Below are 17,566 nucleotides of genomic sequence, written 5' to 3' on the forward strand. Positions count from 1 at the left end.
GCATAACGTGACGATTCTGATTTAAACAGATGCTGTGGGGAAGGACAGAAAGAAGCAAAGTCAGATTTTGCTTCTACTTTGCCATTAAAACAAATGGAAGAAATTGCAGTTCTGATTCAAGATGTCAGTCTTCCAACTGAACAGTCGTCTTGAGTAAAAACTGATGCAGTTCTAGTTTTAGAGCACCAATGTTAAAAATTTACATCTGTACCTACTACAATATGTTCTGTACTTAAAACTGGACATATGGACGTGACAGTTGTTTTACCTATTGTTCAATACTAAATTGCTTTTCCTGTAGGCTTCCCTGGAATCTGCATCTCAAATTGTGTTCCCTTTCCCAAGTATGCCAGTAATAAGTTGCTGCAGACTACCTTCTGCTCTTACACACCTGCAACTTACTTTCAGTATACATCCACCACTATAAATCAGAAAAAGATTCAGTGCTTTAAAAGAATCTCTTGCAAATATTTTAGAGGCATAGTTAGTCCTATAAACAAAACATGGTTATTCTTCTGTAGAGAAACACTTTCAGTTTACAAATAGAATACTATCCAAAATAGTGAGGTCTTAAAGGGAAGCTGTTAGATAACGGTATTTTTCATTACTTCAAGTTTGAGCCTGACAAAATTCAAGTTTCCCGTTGTAGATTTTCCCCCCTCCTTTTCCCTCATAGAGGAGTTTAAAAACAAAACAAAAACAAAGCCCCCAACCTGTTTACAAGTGACATGCTAGGGAGAAAATAGTGACCTTTCAAAGTAATTACTGTATTTTTGTTGCTTTGAAAGTGGCTCTAGTAAGATTGGCCCTTGCTGTGCATGTAAATTCCTTCTAAATTTTGTCTAACAAGCTTTAGTTAGTTACAGCGTTGTTTCTTTTTTTTTTTGAAGGGGTGCCGAGGAAAGACCTTCAGTATGTATATGTTCAAGTATAAATTTGTCAAGTTTTTTCTGACAACTATTTAGCACTGATTTCCATAAGAGAGGATATGACGATCTGGCAAAATGACTAGAGTTGGAGGGGACTTCTAAGCTGTCATTTCTCCTCCCACATGCTAACAAAGGTTAGACATGGGATGCAGAAAGGGCAGACTGAAACAAAAAATATGAGGGGGAGAGGGAATAAAAGTGAGGAGTAGTTGAGAAACTGAAACAAGGAAAAATTTGATTGAAGAGTTTAAAAGGCTAGGAAGAAGGTTTATTACTGACAAAAAATGCTGGAGGAGGGAGAGACGTGTCATGAACCACTAACATCTGTGTATGGAAACTACAATCATGATTCTTGAATCTTAACATTATTTTGCTTAGTAGTGCCAGAGCACTTCTCAGCTTCTTACTGTCTCAATTACTGTCTGTTAGTGTTTACACATAAGAAGCCTTTTACTGTTTCATCTTAACGATGTTACTCAAATTGTTAAGAGAACAAAACTTAAGCATCAAAATAGTGCCGCAAAACTTCAGTTAGTGCATAACGTCTAATTAGATTGTATCTTGATAGTTAAATTATAGGGATGCTGTTGCTATACACTTTTATAAAGGTTTAACTTTGATTGCAATGGCTTGTGTAAAATATTTATTTTAGAAAGTGTATCAAACCAGATTATATTTGTAGTAAGATCCTTATTGGGTTAGATTCTGGTTTATTATCTAAACTTCAATATGGGAATTGGCAAATTATTTCAAAGTAAAAACTAAATTATGGGGTCAACATATCTGATATTTTCCTAGTTTAGATCCATATTTTACTTTCTCTTGCAAGCTGTAAGGTGTCCAAAGGTCTGGCCTAATCATCAGATATCTGGGAATTACTAGGATGTGTGCTCTCTTCAGGTCAGGTCACATAGCCTGTCAGTCTTGTGTTTTTCTCCTTATAGAATTAGTATGTTTGAATTTTATGTATCCAGATAATTCTTCAGTGCAGAAATCTGCTCCTGTAGTGGTACAATAGTATTCTTGAAGTACTTTAACTTACATTATATAAAATTGATTTATCTGAATGAAGTACTTTCTCTTGTCAAAGAGAGGGAATGAATTGAAATAATTAGTTTAAGTTTGTTTTGTGATACATTGTATCATTTGTGGTGTTTTGTCATTTAAGGGGATTGCAGTTAGTTTCCCAAGTAACAGACTACTGTATTGATCTTATATTTTTAATTTTAAAAACTTACCAAAATGTCTGCTCTAGAAGGAGATGATAATACATTTAAAAATATATAGATTTTTCATGTGTTGAATTATTCAGAGGTTGAACTACAGTCTCGATACTTTTAATTCATAAATTATCTACAAGTTAAATTAGTAATTCAGAATGTATTAAAACCAGTTGTTTAGCTGTCTGTAACATTATGCTAATACCAGAACAAGACTGTGGTACAAAATACTTAGATTTTTGGTGATTAGGAATGAAGCAACAAGAATCATCTCCTCTAGGTGCACATTTTCTAAAAGTACATGCTTTCAGGTGTGAAAGTTTATTTTAAGCATGTAAAAGTAGCAAAAAAAATCTTCTTTTTTCCTTCCTGTAATTACAGAAGCTGCTGGGTTTGTTTTGCTACTGATGAGGATGATCGGACAGCAGAGTGGGTGAGACCTTGCAGGTGCAGGGGCTCTACGAAATGGGTCCATCAGACTTGTCTACAGCGCTGGGTGGATGAAAAGCAAAGAGGAAACAGTACTGCTAGAGTTGCTTGTCCTCAGTGCAATGCAGAATATTTAATAGTATTTCCAAAGCTAGGTAAGATATGTATCATTTAAATTTTAAACATAATATAATGGGTTGTTTCTTTATATTGTTCCTACTTTTTTTCCCTTTTTTGTGCTCAGAGCATCACTTCTGCTGAAAACTTGTGTAGTCCCTTTTCCAGACAAAGAAATAACTTTATATTCTGCTCGCGTCCTATTCGGTGGCTTAGTTAAATACCTTCTGAAAATTTTGGATGTGTTCCACTTAGGTGTATTGATAAGTCTTATAAGTGATTGACCTATAATTAATTCATGGTTAATGTGATTTTTTTTTTTTCCTTGTTGAGCAGAGGGTTACTTCTTTCAGCAATTGCCACATATTAGCACATAAACGCATCCCTTTTTTTTTCCTCAGCTTGCACAGAAACTGTTATCAAAGGAAATTCAGAGAACCTTACTGAGCAACCTGTTGCATTACCTGAAAAACATTTTAACTTTGTTTGGGAGGTATTCCTGAGTCAATATTGCCCTATATTCAAGAGGCAGAATATCTGTGGTTGCTGGGCACTGTTCTAGCTCTGTTTGTCAAGGTGAAAGAAAAAAGTTGGAGATGGTCTTCCAGAGTCTACTTACTTGAGTAGCCGAGTAGGACACTGCACAATATGTTGCGTATATTTAAATTAGCAGTGGTTGCTGTTATTCCAGCCCTCATTTGCCCATATGTTCTATGGGGTATATTAAGTAGGCCAAGAAAATGAAGTGTTGCCATGGAAACTTAAATTTTGTTCAAAAGTAAAACTGCTTGTTAAAGAAATGCTGATATAGCATGAGAGTACAGGCATTTAGAGGATTTTAAAGAAGATTTTTTTTAAATTATCTTATTTCTGTGATGAAACAGCTAAAAATAACTTGTACTGTCAGTTCTTTGGGACAGGACCTCTTTTCTGTTAGTATAAGGGCTGACAAAATTAAGGTGTGAAGGGAATTTTATACGGGTGATGACATTTATTTCCATGATGGAACACTGAGTAATGGGAAAGAAAATATGGACTAGTGTATTGTTGATATTCAAGAAAACATAAACCAGCATGAAACTTACTACCAAGTTATTCATCTATCAACCACAATTCAGTTTCACTATAAGTCTAAGGTAGAGAGGAATCTTAATCTCCATCATAAAGAAGGCATCAAATGGTAATATTTAGCATTGGCTTTGGGGTAAAAAATAGTTTGATATCTGGACACTTACAATGTACCACAAAACTTGAAGCTGTTTAAAATTCTTATTTGTATCTTGAATGATGAAATTGTAATGTGAGCTGCATTTGCATTTTATTTTGGCAATGGGAAAAAGGGGAAGCACCTATAGTTTGGAGAGGATACGTGCACATAAACAACAAAAGGCATTTCCATTTGTTCTTGCCATTTGTGGCATACTTTATTTGAAAGCTAAGATTCCTAAATGCTAACATTTCTAGCTTCTGAAGCTGGCCTAAAATTCTTGCACGAGGTTGTTCAGCTCTTGCATGCAGGCTTGCAAGAATCTTTTGATGTATTTTCCCTCACAGTACCATCTTTTTCCATTTCTAAAGATGAGAAGGGCATAAAAATTCAGACTTGTGTAAGAGTACACGAGATATTGGTAGTAGAGCAGGGAAATTAATTTGCGTCCATCAAACATCAACCACGAGGTTAAAGTGCCTTAAACAAGTGAGACAGTCTTGCCCTTCTGTAGCTCTTTCTAGTAACCCAAAACTGTTATATTGCAGCTCAACTATAAGTCAGTCAAGGTCACACAGGCAGAGTTAGGACAGTAAGATGTTTTCAAGCAGTCTTGCCAGTAGCCCCATCTCTGCTGCAGCAGGTATCTTTTGAAGACATTACTAGTCATACCATTCAAGAAACTAAAATTACTTGAGCAGGGAAGAAGTAACAACTAAAGTTTCCCTGAGGTATCATAGTTCAGAAACTTATTTACATTAAGACTTCTCTAATGTACTGCTGGAAACTTTTTTTTCTAAAAATAAATTTCTGTGGTAGGGCACTCCCTTCTTTTATGGTTATAGTTTTGAAGTAATACCAACTTGAGGAGGCATCACTGAGTATCTTTATAAGTAACAGTGGGTGTCTTTTTATGTATTTACCAATTCAAAACAACCCCCCTAGTGATACATCTTCTTAAAAATACAATTCCATTTCAAATTTGGTAGTGCATATCAATTTTAGAGATTGGTAGTAACTGTGTTCTTACTAGCTGTTTTCCTCTCTTCTGAGAACTTTTTTATTAAATAGGAAAATATTATTGCCACTTTGAAAGTAACCGAAGTATCTTTTTAGATAACTATTTCAGTTTAATAAATAGAAAACAGAGTTTGGCAGAAAAAGCTCTGTTAAAGCACGGTAGTTTTTACAAAATGAAAAATATTTTTTGTTTTATATTTCCTTCTTTAATTTGTATGTCAGTAATATTTAATTTCCTGCTTCTTCCTTAATACCATCTTAAAGTTACATTTTTCCTCCTTTCTCACTACTTCCTTCCTAAAGGGCTAATAAAAAAAAAAAATCATTGGAACAATGTTTTTTCTAGTCTTTTCTCAAGATTCTATATGCAATTCTGTAGCTTGCTTCTTTTAATGATTAGTATCAGTAGGTGCAATTTGTTAGTACTTTTAGTGTTAGACTTCTGCTATTGCCCTATCACCTTGTCAAGATGTATAAGGTAAGCTTAGTACTTTGTATTGCCCTTTCGGACTTGACAAATATGATGGGTTTTTTGTCTCTTGTCTTCACCTTCTTCAAACAAATGTAAGTTTTCAAAATGGTACAACTAAACTTTTTCAGTGACTGTGGGAAACAGTCAAGATGTGTAAATTACCATGCATTTAGTACTTGCAGTTATGACCTTGTTGCTACTTTCAGCACATTGATAGACATCCCAGCACTTTCTTAAGTCTGTCCTGGAAAGTTAAACATAACTTAATACAGTTGAACTGCTTGTTCCAGTTCTTTGTATTTTGAGTAGTGTTCCTTCTTCAGAAACCCTTTAATTTTGGTAGCTAATCAATAATAGCATGCTCAACTTGAGAGTAAATTAACTCTGCAGTTACACATTGTCAATTACTTATGGACTAATTTACATTGGTTGGTGTATTTGAAGCAGGGTGCTGGTGAGGTGTTTACTGTCTTACAAGCCACATAGGAGGATGCTTCCTGCCCTTAAAACTAGAACTTACTACTAAAACAAAGAATGCATGCTGTACTAGAAGATGCATGCACAGGTAACCAATTTGAAGTACGTGAGTAGTAGGTTAAGAACTTGAGGCTCCAGCAGAGCTGAAGTAGAGAGTACATTAAGCAGTATTCTGCCCAGGTTGCTTAGGGCTGCCCACTAGTCTGATACATAACTTGGCAATATTTGCAATGACTTCTGTCAAGACTGCATATAAGCTAAATGTGTTTAAATTGCAGCTCTTCAATATGGTATTCGCACACATACCTGTGTATGGGGAAAAAAAAGTTGCAATCCTTCTACAAGGTCTCTGGATGCTACCGCTGTACAAACAGTATGTAAAATCCTACCCTGTTCTTTTTTTTAAAAAAAAAAAAGGAAAAATAAACCCCACCACAAAACAGATGTATTTAGGAATGCTTTACAAGAATACCAGTGCTGATAAAACATGACAATGAACAAGTTCAATTAGATGTTCTTGTTGCTTGTTTTCACTGGCTGACTTGAGCTGAGTAGAAGAGGTTATTCTGAAAGCATTCACACTAGAGCTGTTCTCTTGAAAGAGAAGAACCAACTAAGTCATGAAACAGGAGTCACAATTTTGTCAGTGTGGCTGACAGAAGTAAATTTTCTGCAAACTTCTTTTGAAGTGAATTTCAACTCTTGATTGTATGTTTAAATGCACAATTTTTAATTCATTTGGTGTAAATATGATAGTTCAGAGACAATCTCTTTGGGAACAAGTGCTAAGTTACCACCACCCTAAAAAACTAAGAATATAAAATTGTTATGTACTAGGAGTATTCAAGCTAAGAACTGAACTGCAAGTGATCTTTCTATATTTGGAGAATGCCAAATACAATACCTTTACCTTTAGAAAGGTAAAAAAGAAAGAAATCCTTGGCACCTAATCTTCTCAATTCTGTGCAAGGTCAGAACAAGTTTTGATTAATTGGAGGTCAGGAGGAAGATGGCATACAACTCAGGATAGGTATAGAAAACAGCCTGGCAATTAAAATTTATCTAGTGGAAGTCCTGTACATCTAGTATATCAGGACTTCAGTAAGTCATTTAACACCATTGCTCCACAGATCACTCCTCCCCCCCCCCCCCCCAAAAAAAAAAAAAAAAAGATGAATGATTAGGAAGTAGTAAAAGAATTACAGGCCAGAGTGGGTAAACTGTGATGAGAGACATGGAGGATTAGTTACTTGAATGCCTATAGGCTGGTTTTGAGAGTAACTTTAATTTTCACTGATTTCGGTAGGAAAAAGTAGGAGGGAGCTAAAAACTATTCATGCATATGAGCTGGAGGAGGACAGTCTTTATGTAGAATTAGCTGACAAATACAAAAGTAGTGTGGAATCTGATCATGGTGATGACATTTTTCACTTCCATACATACATTTCAGACTTCAACTTCTGGCTTTTGCTTTGCTGGTGCTCTTGCAGTCTCTCAAAGAGAATGGGCAAGCATGCCCTTGTTTACCTCACCAAAGTTGGTCAGGGCAATGTCTTCCTCTGTGTAAGTCTAGAAAGTGCAGTTGTCCATAGACAGAACAATGAAACTCTATTCTTGCATTGTTGTCAAAGGCACTAAATAACCTGAACAGGAGGTTTTTCCCTCCAACATTTAAGAGGTGGTCATCTACAAATATTGAATGCAGCCTCTTCCAGCGGAAGGAATCTTTCATATTGACTGTGCTACTTTCTACTGTAGAGCAGGATAGTTTAGTGACAGAGTTCTCAGGTGAAACTGTCAAAGATAAGCACGTGAAGTACATTACAACTAATTAGCATTTCTTCCTTTTGAAAACTAAAATATCTAACAAAAAAGCCGCTAAGCCTAATATGTTTTCTACAACAGAACAATTCTGATTCAACACAGACAAAGGAAGCTAGTCAACTTTAATGGGTAAATCAGTCAGTGCTCTAATCAGTATATTAATCTCTCAGAAAGATGTTGCGGTGACTGAAATGGTAGGTAGAAATAAGTTACAAGTTTAGCTTAGTAGCTTTTTAATTATATGTTTTCATTTAAACAGCATGTGTGGGATGTCAGACTTGTATTTTGCCAAGTTCATTCTTTCTTATCAGTGATAGATGCTGAGAGCTTTCTTCAGTATGCGCGCATGTATATGTGTGTGTATATATATATCTTGAAACCTTGCTTTTCCTTTATCATAGGTCCAGTTGTTTACGTTTTGGATCTTGCAGATCGACTGATCTCAAAGGCATGTCCATTTGCTGCAGCTGGAATAATGGTGGGCTCTATATACTGGACGGCTGTTACATATGGAGCTGTGACGGTGATGCAGGTACATGTGTATTCCCTCATCTTACCAGCTTTGAAGAAAGTTTTCTAAAGAAAAACTCAATTAAGACTCCTCTTTCCTTGGCTTAAAAACATGCTTTAGCTGCTTTCAGCACTTTCAGTGTAGTTAACAAATGAATTGAAGATGGGTGGATAGAAAGCTTTTCACTTCTGACTGATTGTACTGTATAAAGCCAAGTGGTTCAGTCTGCAACTAACAAAATTCACTACTACTGCAGCTGGCTGCCCTTTGTATGGCAGGCTGGTGAACCCACTTCTGTTCGTACAGAAAAGGTGCCATTACCACCTAACTACTAATAATGGGTAGTCTAATTCTTCAGAAAAGACATGAGACTAATCTCTTCTTTTACCTGTAAAAAAATTTTGCTGGTAACATTCTAAGGGTTGAGATATGGTGAATTTTTTAGTCCTACCACTTTCTATTGTATAAAGGAAAATGCATGCTCTGAATCATGCGATTAATTCATAAACAAGTGCAAAACCCTGCAAATTAATAGTATGTTCTTTTAGTTACTTCAGACTGTATAGTTAGTTGAAATGGGGAAAAAAAACCCTTATTTTTCCTGCTTCTGTTCTGTGAACTTGCTATTTAAATAGAAAAATAATGTTGACAGGCGGTAGACTTAACTATGGAAAGACTCATTCATGGCTGTCCTAGTTTGACTACAAGACAAGAATTTTCATAGGTTGTACAACTAGGACCTTTGTTACCATTTTAGTTGTTGATTTTCTTATATCAAGCCCATAACCTGTGTCTTGCCTGAAAGCATAAAAGTATTTCTGATGCTAATTCAGTTATAGCTAGAATTAACAAATCTGTATGCTAATAAGTATTCCTTACACAGTTCTAATCTTAAATATACAACCTGTGCAGCCTTATCCATGTACATCATATGGCACTACTTTTTCTTGAATTGTGTGGTACTGCCCTGCAGTTCTACAAGTCACTCCATCTCAAGATTATGTGCTATTTTAGTTCTGTTTGTATGTGATCTCATAGCAGAAATGCATATGACAACCACTTGAAGCGGAGCCCAAATGAGTTCATGCAGTCTCCCTGGTACTGGTGTGGCCAGGGTCAAGCGGCTGCGTAAGTGATGTATAATGATTTTCAAAGCTTCCTCCATTCCAGTGGATGAGTCTCTATATTAGAGTGGTACACTTAGGAATTTCCTCATCTGATATTTTGTTCTTGTTGTGGCCCTTAGAGAACACTGCAACCAGCGGTAGTACTACAGCTAGACTTCGTGAAATGTACCAGTCCTTATCTCCTTGCTCACTGCTACACTGAGCCTTTTTCTATAGGAACTTATATGACCTTTTTAGCTTCTCTAGAACTACATAACCAAATGGAAAGATAAATGCTCCTTTCTGTCGTTGTTCTGCTTTTGAAATGAGGATCTGGCCTTAAGCGAAGGGAAGTTGTGGGTCTAGCTGAGCAACTGCATGGTTACAGCTTCACATCTACATTAGTGAAGAGAGCTGGTCAAATCCCAGTATGAAGAACTAGCTATTTTCCTCTGACTTAATGGTGGTTTTGATCATATGGATGGCGCGCTAGGTAAGAGAATAACTTATTTTTGCTTATAATGGAGGAAATTAAACTGGGAGTGGAGGGAAACTGTTCCACCCCTTTTGCCACCCCAAATTTGCTAGGTTTAATACAACTTGTTTCCTGATGCATTTCAGACTCTTTCCTTCAGTTGAAGGGCCAGAGAGAAGCGCAAAAGCTATTTTTAAAGGTTAAGCTTCAGATGGAGAAAAATAAATACAGAATTGACATTATGACTACAGTGGTAGAGAAGTCAGTAACAAGTCATATGGGGTTACCGAAAACAGAAATAGTAATCTAAAGCAAGAAAGACAAGATACTGAGGCTTTTTTTGACGGACAAGGACTATAAGGAGAAGAAGGATAGTGTAAGACATCACAATTTGGGTGGAAGATAGTGAAGAAGCTGGAAGACAAATGCTGAACATTTTTTTTGAAGGAATAACTTTTTGGCAGCAACAATATTGGTTATCCCTATTTTTAGAGGATGTGGTGTATAACATAACTTCCTGTTCTAGAAGAATAAAATGGAATGGTTTTCAAAGCAAGACTAAAAAGTACAGTTTGAAGGTACTGTGGTGCTTTACCCTACCTTCTTCCCTGTGTCCCACCTATTCCATTTTGCTATTGTTGCATGTTCTTACCATCTAATTCTAAGTATTGTGCAAGTGAAGACTTGATAGCTTTTTGCATTTGTGGGGAGAACAAGAAGTCAATGAAAACGCATCAGGAAATCCAGTGCCTGACAAATGTAATAATTACTATTTGTTGTGGTTTAACCCCAGCTGGCAACTACGCCCCACGCAGCTGCTCGCTCACTCCTCCCGGTGGGATGGGGGAGAGAATCAGAAGGGTAAAAGTGAGAAAACTCGTGGGTTGAGATAAAGATGGTTTAATAGGTAAAGCAAAAGCCGCACACGCAAGCAAAGCAAAACAAGGAATTCATTCACTCCTTCCCATGGGCAGGCAGGTGTTCAGCCATCTCCAGGAAAGCAGGGCTCCATCATGCGTAATGGTTACTTGGGAAGACAAACGTCATCACTCCAAATGTGTCCCCCCCTTCCTTCTTCTTCCCCCAGCTTTACATGCTGAGCATGACGTCACGTGGTGTGGAATGTCCCTTTGGCCAGTTGGGGTCAGCTGTCCTGGCTGTGTCCCCTCCCAGCTTCTTGTGCCCCCCCAGCCTGCTTGCTGGTGGGGTGGGGTAAGAAGCAGAAAAGGCCTTGACTCTGTGTCAGCACTGCTCAGCAATACCTAAAACATCCCTGTGTTATCAACGCTGTTTTCAGCACAAATCTAAAACACAGCCCCATACCGGCTACGGTAAAGAAAACTAACTATATCCCAGCCAAAACCAGCACACTATTTAGTATTTTCAGTCTTTCTGGATTCTTATGGAAAAAGTAATGAAAGAGCCTATTCTTTCTAGAAGCCCTTCAAGGACTTTGTTAGCATTTAGTAATTCTTAAATTGAGACAACTCTAGAGGGTATCTACCACTTCAATTTCTTTTTTTGTCCTCAGCCCTATTAGAGTTACTTATTTTAAATAAAAAGTATGTACTTTTTAGGAAGACATAATGCACTGTTCTGTTACAGCTTTAATACCTGTATCTTATAAACTGCAAAGTCTGATTATTTTTTTTATGTGCCAGTAGAAAGGTTTAGACACATTGGTAATGACTATCCTTTGAAATCATAGCACTAACCACATTTAAAAATAAAGTACAAGTGAAGATATGCTGCTATCTCCACTACAGTTGAAAATAATGTACCTCTTCCTGCATCGTCTAGAGAAGCAATACTTTTTAATACTGTGATCTCTGTTGCATAAGGTATTCCTAAATAACATAAATTTTTGCTTAAAACATCCTGAGATACTTGCTACAATTTATCCTTTAAAGACTAGTATCTAATCAATTTCTGAGTGTAGAATTAATCATTCTAAAATTGTAAATTCTTCTGTGTGTTTTGGAAAGCATGCTATTTTGATATTTCAGATGTTTAAGCTTTTACTCATACAGAAGCACATGAAATTTTTCTTGATGGTAAGGAATTGTGTTACAGCTCTCTGCAAGATTAATGACTTGCAAATTAGGGCTGGTAGGTTGCATTACACTTGATAAGCAATCAAGGATGCAAAGGGAAAACTGAGTACATTAGGTAAAACAGTATTATTCTTTTTTTCCTAAAATGCACGGGCAGCCCCAAACAAACTAGAATTTTTATAAGTTGCATTTGTTCAGTTGTGGTCTTTGTTATGTTTGTCAACTATATACATATTTACCAGGTTGTGGGTCACAAAGAAGGTCTTGATGTCATGGAGAGAGCTGATCCTTTATTTCTTTTGATTGGACTTCCCACTATCCCAGTCATGCTAATATTGGGCAAGATGATTCGTTGGGAGGACTATGTGCTCAGACTGTGGCGCAAATACTCTAATAAGCTACAAATTTTGAACAGCATATTTCCAGGTAATGTGATTAAATGTAAAAGGAAATATCAGGCTTGAATTGGTGCCTTTAGGAGATGGGGATAGGCAAGTAGTTTTCGCCATTCTTAAGTTAAAGTGGTAACACCTTCCCTCTATTTTATGTTCGTCTATTCAGACTGTGTGTGTATAGTACCTAGTGAGAAAGGTGGGGCAAGAGAAGCAGGAGCATGGTTTCAATTAAAGCCTTAGTAACAAAACAAGCTACTAAAAACCATGGGTCTTATTTGAAAGTAGAAATTAATACAGTCATTTAACGGAAACAATATTCACTGAGAAGAGGGATAGCTCTCAAAGTAATTGGGCTATAGATTTATAATGGAGTGGGGGGTGGGCACTAATGTGCTTTCTGTGTTCTGTCTGAGGTAGTGGCTATATAACCTTTTCTTCCCCCACTCTCACCCCTTTAGGCATTGGATGTCCTGTTCCTCGTATTCCAGCAGAGGCCAACCCTTTGGCAGATCATGTCTCTGCTACACGTATTCTATGTGGAGCTCTAGTTTTCCCTACTATTGCCACGATAGTTGGCAAGCTGATGTTCAGCAGTGTTAACTCAAATTTACAAAGGACAATCTTGGTAAGATTCAGTATTGTTTGTTTCATGAACAATTATAATACGGCAATATGAAGTGTTGTGGGGGGAGGGAGGAAAAGTAAAAAGGTACATAAATTGATCTGGAACTTAAGAGTCGCATTTGATTAAGGGAAAGGGTTTTTTTTTTAAGGTTGCCTATCTTGGCAGTAGACAAGCATCACGTTTGTGAGACTTTGTCCTTGTGACTGAAGCTAATCTCAATTCTAGACAAGGCTGAAACTTGTATCTGGTACTGTACTAGGCAGATCTTAGCAGTAATTAAGGGTGATAATGAAGATGAGGAACCAGCATCTTCTAAGAACAATCTCTGCATGGGAAGACTGGGGTTTATATTATCAACCTTTTCATATTAACTTCTGTTTACTAATTCTTTGGGAGAATCCCTTTGTTACTTATTAAAATAAGGAGAGAAAAATAAACCCTCCAAAGAAGTTGAATGGAGGGGGCAGGACAAAGAGAGGAGACAATCTCTTCCTTTGTGAATAACCTCTCTGGCTTGCAGCCTTTCAAGGGGAAGCACACTGAGTTTGGTAAGCTGGTATCCCTAGTCATCTGACAGTCACTTCAGCCCCTGTTTTCAGTTCCAACATGTTAACGCACCCCTCTTCCATATGGAAGAAACAGTGACATTACAACTGCTCATGCAGACTAAAGGCAGCTTAGTGTCTCTTTTTATTTTGAAGACTTGAGATAAACATACTATAAAACTTTTTGGGGAAAAAAGTTTGTTTTACAAAAACCAGATTTTTATTTCACTCCACACTTGCTTTTGGCAAGTGGCCTTCTTCACAGTGATTATAGAATGGTAGTTAGTATTATTCCCTTGTGTCATGTATAGTATATATTCAGAGAAAGGGAGGAAAGCAGATACGTATCTGCATTTTACTTTGTTCTTTAAATAGGATGTATTTTGATTATTTTTTTTAGAAAATTTGTCAGACTTCCAAGCAAATAAAAGCTTTTGAAAGTTTTATAGATCCAATAGGTAATCCCTTTAAGTAACACTAACCTCTGTAATTGTGCATTGTGACAGAAAACTTTGAGATACTCAGTTGGAATTGAACTAATTAGCTAAACTTCAAAAGAAAATTCTGTATGATTGGAAAATAAATCTTCTTTGACCAGAAATTTTTAAAAAGAACACTTGCAATGTTATGACACTGAACTGTGCAGGTTTTCAAAATATCTTTTTATTTCAGGGTGGAATTGCTTTTGTTGCTATAAAAGGAGCTTTTAAGGTTTACTTCAAACAGCAGCAATATTTGCGCCAAGCTCATCGCAAAATTTTAAATTATCCTGAGCAAGAAGGAGCATAAGGCTGTGATCTCCAGATGTCGTACAGTCTCACCTAACAGGTTTCCATGTTGTATTGGTTCCATCATTATTGCACAGTAGTGGAGAATTGTGATAAGTTGCTGCTCCTATTTTTTTTCTTTAATAAAGCATTGTCTTGTGGCAGGGTAAATCCTTCCAGCAACTACTGAACCTAAGAATGTGACTTGGCTTTCATTATTTTTGGGTATTTCTGTTGGGCAACAGGCTTCTGAATTATTTTCTTTGAGCCAATATGCTGAATGGAAAAAAAAAGCATCAACTATAGAACAAGAACACTAACTTGTGTAGTTAACGTAGGCTATATTCAAATGCCTTTTCTATACGTGTTTTCATACCCACGCTATCATCTAGTTCAGCATTTCACACAATGAAGGGAATTTTTTTAGAAAGGAGTGTGAGTCATCACCAAGGAGAAGTAATTGCAGGACATCAGTCAATAAAGATTTCCTTGGTTTTTGCTGGTATCAAACAGGGAGTGTAAAATACTCAAATGACTGGTCAGAGAAAGCAGAAGGTAGATCACCCTCTACAGGAGTTGTCTGTCAGTTTTAGCCACCTAAGTATTAGGTGTTGAAATTAGCATGGCTTCCAGGTGACTATTTTATTACTGATAATTTTTACTGTCCTGTATCTTCTGCAGTGCCTAGTGTTCTTTTCTCATGGCTCTTTTACTGTTTTGTAACTGGTGCTGGATAGCATTTTTTTTCCTCCACTGTAAAATAATTACATGGGGCGAAGTAAATTTCAGTTGCTTATTTTGTAGTTAAGTATTAGAGCACTTGTTTAGTTTTCATGTTCCTTTTGATTATGTAAATATCCATACAAGTACAAAGAGCAGGAGAAGTGTGAGGAAACAACATTGAACACTAAAGCTACATTTAAACTGACAGATTAGGGCATCCTTCTAAATTTCCAGACCTGGGTGCTTAACTTGGCTCTGTACTAGGACTAGGCTCTCTTCTGCCCCTACCACATCTAGTGGAAGGACAGACAGTGGAAGGATTCTAGTGGAAGGATCAGCTGGAAGGGGGTGACACTACATGTTGGGTACCTAATCTGAGCATGGTACATACCAGCAGGCTAGACACTTTTAAGACAACTTGGCTCCATTCTGTAAAGGACTAAAGGATAAATCTTAAATGTGTAATAAACGAAGTTTATTTATACAGTAAGCTTTACTGTTATAATATGTTCGAAGTAGCCAGCTGAGGAAGACATTAGCACTTCAGCTATTTGATTGATTTATAAACTTAATTTCAACAGAAACTGTTTTGTGAAGTTAAATTTTGACAAATGTAATACGGCCATTTAATATTCATACTAGACCTAACCTAGATCTAGTACTTGAAGGCTTTTCTTAACAACAATTTATTTGTTTTTCTCAAAGTTATTTTGTTTTTTTCTTGTTCGTGTTAGTATGTCATAGGCATGGAGAAAGGTTTAAAAAAATCTTTTAGTTGAAGTATTCATAAGTAAATATTTCTTTTCACCAGAAATGAAGCAGTTGCAGAATGGAATTCATATTTGACTGCAATAATGTATGTTAGAGAAATTCAAAATATGGTACCTTTTCTATAGTATGTTTATCTTCATTACTGAGATGTAATATTTTAGAACTGTACAAAAGTGTATATAATGACCAACTAGTATTCAAACTATACAGGTATTGAAAATTATACATTCAATCAATATCAAATACTTTTGAGGTTCTTGCTGTAACTGAAGAATTAGTATAATCTTGTAAGTCTGCTGATTATATTTGTCTTAGTGGGCTCACTTTTATATAAAACTCTAAATATAGAGTAGCAACCTCTGAAAGTTGCTGCTTTCTGTAAGATAGTCTTGAAACAATATAATACGTATTTCTTAAGAATTCCTCATTTTGAGAAAACAGCTTTTCAGTGGTCTTCACTGTATAGATTTCCAACCAATTTATTACTGTTTTTTAAAGTCTCATGAAGAATTGAATGATGCAAATGAGTGGGTTTGAAACTTGTTCCATGGGAAAGCTCATTGTCTCCTCTGGAAGTTAAAGCTATTGTAAAAATAAAATTATAAGAATACTGTATGGATTATGAAATGACTTCACCTGAGTAGCAGAAGGTCATTACTCTGTTGTAAATCTTGTTTTTAAGTATTGCAAATTATAGTTACATTAAATTAGGTTGAATAAATATTTTTTATACTCCCTGGTGTATTTTGTCAGTTGAACAAAAGCCTGTAGCAAAACTTCTGAATGAAAAATGTGTTTTGTTTTAATGCATATCTAAGGATTTAGGTAATCAATTTTAAGTTGATAGCCTAAAGAAATGTCTTGGGGATGAAGGAAGAATTACTATAGGACTTTAAAGTTACATTTCTTGTACTTTTTTTTTCCTCTCTAGTGATCAATAAATGATGTAGGGGAATGCATTTCTCAAACAATTAAAGCAAAAGAATTGTTGCAACATGGAACAACTGGTAATACAGAACCGGGGTTGGGAGTTACTACATATCTCTGGGTTGGCTGATGTGCAGCATTTATTTGGGGAATACACGATCCCTTTTCGTTGAGAAAGATGATACTGGCTGTAGGAAGTATTTTTTCCACTAATGGCTAATTTATGTCCCATTACTTTCAGAACAAGGAATATGGAATGTTACCTAGCATTTCTCAGTGTACCTTCTTATCTGTAACTTGGTTTCTCCTAGGCTGCCATTACATCAATGCAAATTATCTGAGCTGTGATTATGTAAATACATAGAGATGCTTCTCCCCTTCTCTTTCCCCTCCTATCTTAAACTCTTAGATTTAGATGGAACCCTACTGTACTTGTCACTTTTTTTTTTTGTTTGAATGGTGGTTCTTTCCTTCATCCTCTTTCCCCTGCAAAAGCTTTTCTTTGTAACAATTTGCATGATTTGCCTGGTTTGAAGTATATTAATTCCCTCCTCATCTGGAGCTGTTTCTCAAAGGTTAGCTGTCTCCCCTGGTTATCAGAGAAGGATCCAACCATGTAGCTATTTAAGGCCTCTCCAGCATTTAGAGTAGTTCTGTGCTTGTAAGAAAAGATATGCTTAGGTATTGTGACTTCAGTCAGCATTATCTCTTTTAATTGAGGACACAATTGTTAGTAGAATTTCAGCTGCATAATGTTTATCGTGGCAGCTGTGAGGAGTCCCCTCTTTTAAATGTGGAATAATTCTGTGGAACTTGGACAGGTTTATGGAGTAGGTGTTTGAGGGTTGTTCAGAGTAGCTTTTTACTAGCTGCTTTTTAGAAAAGTTTTTAACCACAGACAAATATGTCTCTATTTGCGTAGTGGTTTTTACTGATGGAGAGAACTGGTTATGGATCCATTTACTGTTGCAC

General features: G+C 36.4%; 1 protein-coding gene across 2 annotated transcripts; it reads left to right on the forward strand.

The window, feature by feature from the left end:
• The first annotated feature begins 897 nt into the window (after positions 1 to 897).
• MARCH5 (membrane-associated ring finger (C3HC4) 5) lies at positions 898 to 16,622 on the forward strand. Of its 2 annotated transcripts, none has more exons than XM_009323265.1 (6): positions 898 to 943; positions 2,531 to 2,733; positions 8,097 to 8,227; positions 12,084 to 12,267; positions 12,695 to 12,861; positions 14,079 to 16,622. In XM_009323265.1, the coding sequence occupies exons 1-6, from the start codon at positions 915 to 917 to the stop codon at positions 14,193 to 14,195; spliced, it is 831 nt and encodes a 276-aa protein (XP_009321540.1). In that variant the 5' UTR covers positions 898 to 914; the 3' UTR covers positions 14,196 to 16,622. The 2 variants fall into 2 exon arrangements, with proteins under 2 accessions (XP_009321540.1, XP_009321541.1); XM_009323266.1 differs by having other exon boundaries at positions 8,127 to 8,227.
• The last annotated feature ends 944 nt before the right edge of the window (positions 16,623 to 17,566 follow it).

The sequence above is a fragment of the Pygoscelis adeliae genome, unplaced genomic scaffold (assembly GCF_000699105.1).
Source record: "Pygoscelis adeliae isolate BGI_AS28 unplaced genomic scaffold, ASM69910v1 Scaffold294, whole genome shotgun sequence".
Classification (NCBI taxonomy): Eukaryota; Metazoa; Chordata; class Aves; order Sphenisciformes; family Spheniscidae; genus Pygoscelis; species Pygoscelis adeliae.

What these genes read in the sequence shown, in the direction of transcription:
- MARCH5 (XM_009323265.1), top strand. Translation starts at nt 915, where the DNA reads ATGTATATGTTCAAGTATAAATTTGTCAA. An exon ending in TTCAAGTATAAATTTGTCAA is followed by an intron (nt 944 to 2,530) that starts GTTTTTTCTGAC and finishes CTGTAATTACAG; the next exon opens with AAGCTGCTGGGTTTGTTTTG. An exon ending in ATTTACAAAGGACAATCTTG is followed by an intron (nt 12,862 to 14,078) that starts GTAAGATTCAGT and finishes TTTTTATTTCAG; the next exon opens with GGTGGAATTGCTTTTGTTGC.